Source organism: Colobus angolensis, unplaced genomic scaffold, assembly GCF_000951035.1.
Source record: "Colobus angolensis palliatus isolate OR3802 unplaced genomic scaffold, Cang.pa_1.0 Scaffold36, whole genome shotgun sequence".
NCBI classification, from domain to species: domain Eukaryota; kingdom Metazoa; phylum Chordata; class Mammalia; order Primates; family Cercopithecidae; genus Colobus; species Colobus angolensis.
Window position 1 is genome coordinate 1,879,253 of NW_012116932.1, and position 5,544 is coordinate 1,884,796.

At 44.5% G+C, this 5,544-nt stretch overlaps 1 protein-coding gene across 2 annotated transcripts in view; it reads right to left on the bottom strand.

Annotated features, from left to right (window-relative positions):
- The window catches only part of LOC105519756 (EGF-like module-containing mucin-like hormone receptor-like 3), a 64,965-nt gene that overhangs the window by 16,627 nt on the left and 42,794 nt on the right, over nt 1–5,544 (bottom strand). For both annotated transcript variants that reach the window (XM_011953218.1, XM_011953219.1), the window contains 2 exons: nt 2,836–2,902; nt 2,521–2,612 (listed from right to left, as the gene is read on the bottom strand). In XM_011953218.1, the coding sequence (XP_011808608.1) occupies nt 2,521–2,612; nt 2,836–2,902 (159 nt within the window). The remainder of the gene's footprint in view (nt 1–2,520; nt 2,613–2,835; nt 2,903–5,544) is intronic.

Consider the following 5,544-nt stretch of genomic DNA (forward strand, 5'->3'; position numbering starts at 1 on the left):
TGCTCAGTTAATTTTTAATTTTTTTGTAGAGATGAGGGTCTGCTATATTGCCCAGGCTGGTCTTGAACTCCTGGCCTCAAGTGATTCTCTCACCTTGGCCTCCCAAAGTGTTGGGATTATAGGTGTGAGCCACTACACCTGGCCTCATTAAGCTCTTTCTCTGCTGCAAACTTTGCTGTCTTGGTGGATTGGTATGTTACTGTGCAGTGGGCGTATGAACCTGTTGGTTGTATAAGACTTCTAGAACCTTGCAAACTCTTACCACCATCTCACCCTGCCTTGCTAGGAAAGAGGTTAGAGCTGTTATAAAGGGGAACATAGAGTGTATTGGTTACGTATAGTCCCACCATCATCATGAATGCTGCCCTCAAAAGCTTTCTTAGGAAACTGTCCATGACACAGGGTGGGATTCAAGCTCACCGATTAGCGGTTCCATAAAAGTGAGGCCTGGAGGCTGCAGAAATGGCCACAATCACAGCGGGAACGCCATAGCCCACTGGGAACATGATCCACTTCATGAGTCTGTTGATGCTTGAGTAGTTGACCACCGTCAGGTTCCGTGCAGTGAGGAAGAGGTGCAGGCCCTCCAGCAGCATCCAGGTGAAGGCGGCCAGGTAGAGATAATGCAAGGCACCGGCGATGATGGCGCACAGCACCTCAGGGAGGAGGAAGGAATGCCTGAAGGGGTTGTCAGGGTGGAGTATGGCCCTAGGACCTCTCCTTGACATTGGCTTTGGGTTCAGAGCACCTGACATCAGACCAAGGGCATTAAAAGTAAAGGGGAACTGGACACAGTGGCTCATGTCTGTAATCTCAGCACTTTGGGAGGCTGAAGTGGGAGGACTACTTGAGCCCAGGAGTTTGAGACCAGCCTGGGAAACTTAGTGAGACCCCATCTCAATTATATTTAAAAAAATAAAGATAGTTGATAGTCAAGGCTAGCATTGGACATCTGGGCACCAACCCCTTCAACCTGCCCTTGGGACTGAAAGTGGTGCCACCTCCACCTATGCCACTTTGCAACAGATCACCAGAATGTATCCCTCCTTTTTAACTAAGACTTTATATACTTTGAGCAATGTCTCCTTTCCTCATCCACTTCCCCACTCAACCTCTGGGAGCCTCCTCTCTACTCTCCACTCCTACTGTACTGCCTGGTGACTATAGTTAATAATAATATATTATGAATTTCAAAGTTGCTAAAAGAGTGGATTTTGCTTTATTTTCTTTCTTTCAGACAGGATCTCACTCTGTCACCCAGATGGAGTGCAGTGGCACAATCATAGCTCACTGCAGCCTTGACCTCTTAGGCTCAAGTGATCCTCCCACTTCAGCCTCCCGAGTAGCTGGGACTACAAGTGTGTACCACCATACTCGCCAAGTTTTGCAGAGACGGAGTCTCACTATATTGCCCAGGCCAGTCTCCAACTCCTGGGCTGAAGTGATCCTCCCTCCTCAGCCTCCTAAAGTGCTGGGATTACAAGCATAAGCCTCCACCCACAGTCCAAAAAGAGTGAATTTTAAATGTTTTCATCACAAAGAAATGATAAGTATGGAAGTGATAGATATGTTCATTATCTTGGTTTGATCATTTCATAAGGTGTACGTCTATGAAAACTTCACATTGTACCCCATAATTTTATACAATTATTATTTTTCAATTAAAAATAAAATTGAGGGAAAAAGTTTCACTTTAGCATAAGAGATTGTGATTATGATTCTTTTTTTTTTTTTGAGACAGAGTCTTGCTCTGTCACCCAGGCTGTAGTACAGTGGTTGCAATCAAAGCTCACTGCAGCCTCGAACTCCTGGGTTCAAGTAATCCTCCTGCGTCAGCCTCCCAAGCGGCTGGGACTACAGATGTGCACTACTATGCCCAGCTAATTTTGCTTTTTTTTTTTGTTTTTTGTAGAGACAAGGTCTCACTATATTGCCCAGGATGGCCTCGAACCCCTGGCCTCAAGTGATCTTTCCACCATTGCCTCCCAGTGTGCTGGGATTACAGGCCTGAGCCACCGCGCCCAGCCCTCCCTTTGAGTTTTAAGACAAGGCACATGGTCACTTGGTTAGAGACTACATTTCCCACCTCCCTTGCAGCTGGGTGTTATCATGTGACCAAGATCAGCCAATGAGATACAAGCAAATGTGGCAAGTGCAACTCTACATGACCTCCTTCCCATGGATGGGATATTGACAAGGGCAACAAAGTAGAAAGAACCTGAGACCCTGGAACACTGTGTGGAGCAGAGCTTCTTCATTAGCCCTGAACTGCTCACTTCTGGGTCGCAACATGAGAGTGAAATAAAGTTCTATTTTATTCTTTTTTTTTTGGACATCTTTTTCTCACAGCAGCTTGGCTTGTATTCTAGCTAATATAGGTTCTCATTAATTGTGATGGTGGAAGATTACAGTGGTTTTGCTAGTCCTGGGAGCATGGCTGTTGAGTGTACGTGTGTATGGATACGTAGGAGGGATTGGCAGAAGCAAAGGGAGTAGGAAGTACCATTTGTCACATCCTACCTCGTGTTCTGGATTGTTGACACTTCACTATTGAGGGAGGAAAGTTTTCTTTTCAAAATCCAAAAGACCAAGATAAAAAATACTAAATTCACCTGCAGGACCAACACAAACAAGGCAGAATGCAAGTTAAAATAATGTATGATTTCCACTTTAAATTGCACACAGGAGTCCAACCTCCCTGTACACGGGATTGAATTGGTAGCAGCTGGAAAATCGATCCAGCCAACAGTGGAAATGCAAGCCCCTTGTACCATCTTGTACCCAGCACTTCTCTTGGTTGTTCTTAGTTTGGGAAAATCAAAGGCACATACTCACAGAGAAAATGGCACAGACTGGGCCAAGGAAACCCCAGATAAATCCCTGGTCCAGGTGGAGCCAGCATCTAGGAACAATGGGAAAAGAGATACAAAGAGAGATTGGAGAAAGCACATGAGATCAACATAAAGTGACTCTTTTCCTACCAGAGAATTGTTTCCAGTTTCTCTTGAAAGTCAGCAGATGACAATCAGCATTTTTTTTTTTTTTTTTTGAGACAGGGTCTTGCTCTGTTGCCCAGGTTGGAGTGCAGTGGTGCAACCTCTGCTCACTGCAACCTCTGCCTCCTGGATTCAAGTGATTCTCCTGCCTTAGTCTCCTGACTAGCTGGGATTACAGATGTGCACCACCACACTGGCTAATGTTTGCATTTTTCATGGAGATGTGGTTTCGCCATGTTGGCCAGGCTGGTCTTGAACTCCAAATCTCATGTGATTTGCTCCCCTTGGCCTCCCAAAGTGCTGGGATTACAGGCGTGAGCCACCACGCCCGGCCAACAATCAGCTTTGATTACACATTTTGATTGCAGCTTTGATCCACACATCACATGTGACAGCCACTTTCACTTTTTACTTTATATATTTCAAAAACTATGAAAAAAATTTAACAAATTTGTCTTATTTTTATGATTAAAATGAAAACAACAACAAATTACGTGCTCAAATTAAAATTGATGCTGCAACATAAAAAGTTCTCATAGCTCAAGGTATTTTGAAGTAGAATTATACAAAATATATTTTCATTTAGATCCTTATTGAACCTATTACACACAATTGGAGATATACATTTAAATTGGTATGTGTACAGAGTTTAATTTGGAATTTAAGTATGTGATTTAATATAGATAGGTTGATCTCTATTGGCTGGGGTGGACACAGCTTTGTGACATTACCAGATTCTTAGGGTTTTTTATAGAATTTAAGCTTTTCAGTAACTGTGGTGTGATTCTAGGATAATAAGCACCAAACAGCTAGGAGGAACATCGTCCTGTTAAGCATTTTAGGAACACAGTCCTGTTGAATTTTCACACCAGCACTGTGAGGTTGGAACAATGGAGACAACTATTATTCTCATCTCGCTAACGAGGGGACTGAGACTTGAGAGCTCAAATCACAGGAAGAATAAAGTTGGTACTGGCCAGGCGCTGTGGTTCACGCCCGTAATCCCTGCACTTCGAGAGGCGGAGGTGGGCGGATCACGAGATCAGGAGATCCGACCATCCTGGCTAACACAGTGAAACCCTGTCTCTAATAACTATACAAAAAATTAGCTGGGTGTGGTGGCGGCGCCCGTAGTCCCAGCTACTCAGGAGGCTGAGGCAGGAGAAAGGCATGAACCCCGGAGGCAGAGCTTGCAGTGAGCTGAGATCCCGCCACTGCACTCCAGCCTGGATGACAGGACCAGGGTCCCACGCAAAAAAAAAAAAAAAAAAAAAAAAAAAGTTGGGACCTAATTCTTGTGATCCAAGAGACTGAAATAGACACTTCTATATCCACTAAGATGGACCCTAAGGTTAAGAAAACCAAGTTACCTGTGGGTCGAGGGTTCAGGGCCTGGCTGGTGAAGCAACTCTCTAAATTCCTCTGGCTACAAGAAAATGCACACTTGCTAAACTCCAGAGCAATGGGCGCCATCAGTCCCCTCCTACCTCTTTTTTTTTTTAATTTTTTATTCTTTAAGTTCTAGGGTACATGTGCACAACGTGCAGGTTTGTTACATATGTATCCATGTGCCACGTTGGTGTGCTGCACCCATTAACTCGTCGTTTACATTAGGTATATCTCCTAATGATATCCTGAATTGAACAATGAGAACACTCGGACACAGGAAGGGGTAAGTCCCCTTCTACCTCTGATATACGATCCAGACCACATAACTGACTGGAAAGGCAACCAGTCAAAGCAGTTGTGGATCTTAAATCAGTTTCAGTTAGTTTATAGAGGATGTGCACAAACTGTCTTTGTGTCCTATGGTTCAACTTTTGGTGTAGAGCCACATTCCTCCTCATTATTTATTTCATTTTATTTATATATTTTTTAGAGTTGGATCTTGCTCTGTCACTCAGGCTGTGGCGCAGTTGCTCTATCACAGCTTACTGCAACCTTGAACTCCTGTGCGCAAGGGATCCTCCTGCCCCAGCTTCCTAAGTAGCTGGGACTATAGGCATGCATTACCATGTCCAGCTAATTAAAACAATTTTTTTTTTTTTGGTAGAGATGGGGTTTTGCTATGTTGCCCAGGCTGGTCTTGAACTCCTGGGCTCAAGCAATCCTTCCTCCTTGACTTCCCAAAGTGCTGGGGTTACAGGTGTGAACCACCATGCCTGGTCTTCCATCTTTTTTTTTTTTTGAGATGGAGTTTCGCTCTTGTTGCCCAGGCTGGAGTGCAATGGCATGATCTCAGCTCGCTGCAACTTCTACCTCCCAGGTTCAAGTGATTCTCCTCCCTCAGCCTCCCAAGTAGCTGAGATTGCAGACACACACCACCACGCCCGGCTAATTTTTTTGTCTTTTTAGTAGAGACGGGGTTTCACTGTGTTGGCCAGGCTGGTCTCCAACTCCTGACCTCAGGTCATCCATCCGCCTCAGCCTCTCAAACTGCTGGGATTGCAGGCTTGAGCCACCGCGCCCGGCTTTTCCATCTTATTTTAATGCTAAAATCCTGCCCCAAAGTGAATGTGGGATGTATGTTATATATATATATATATAT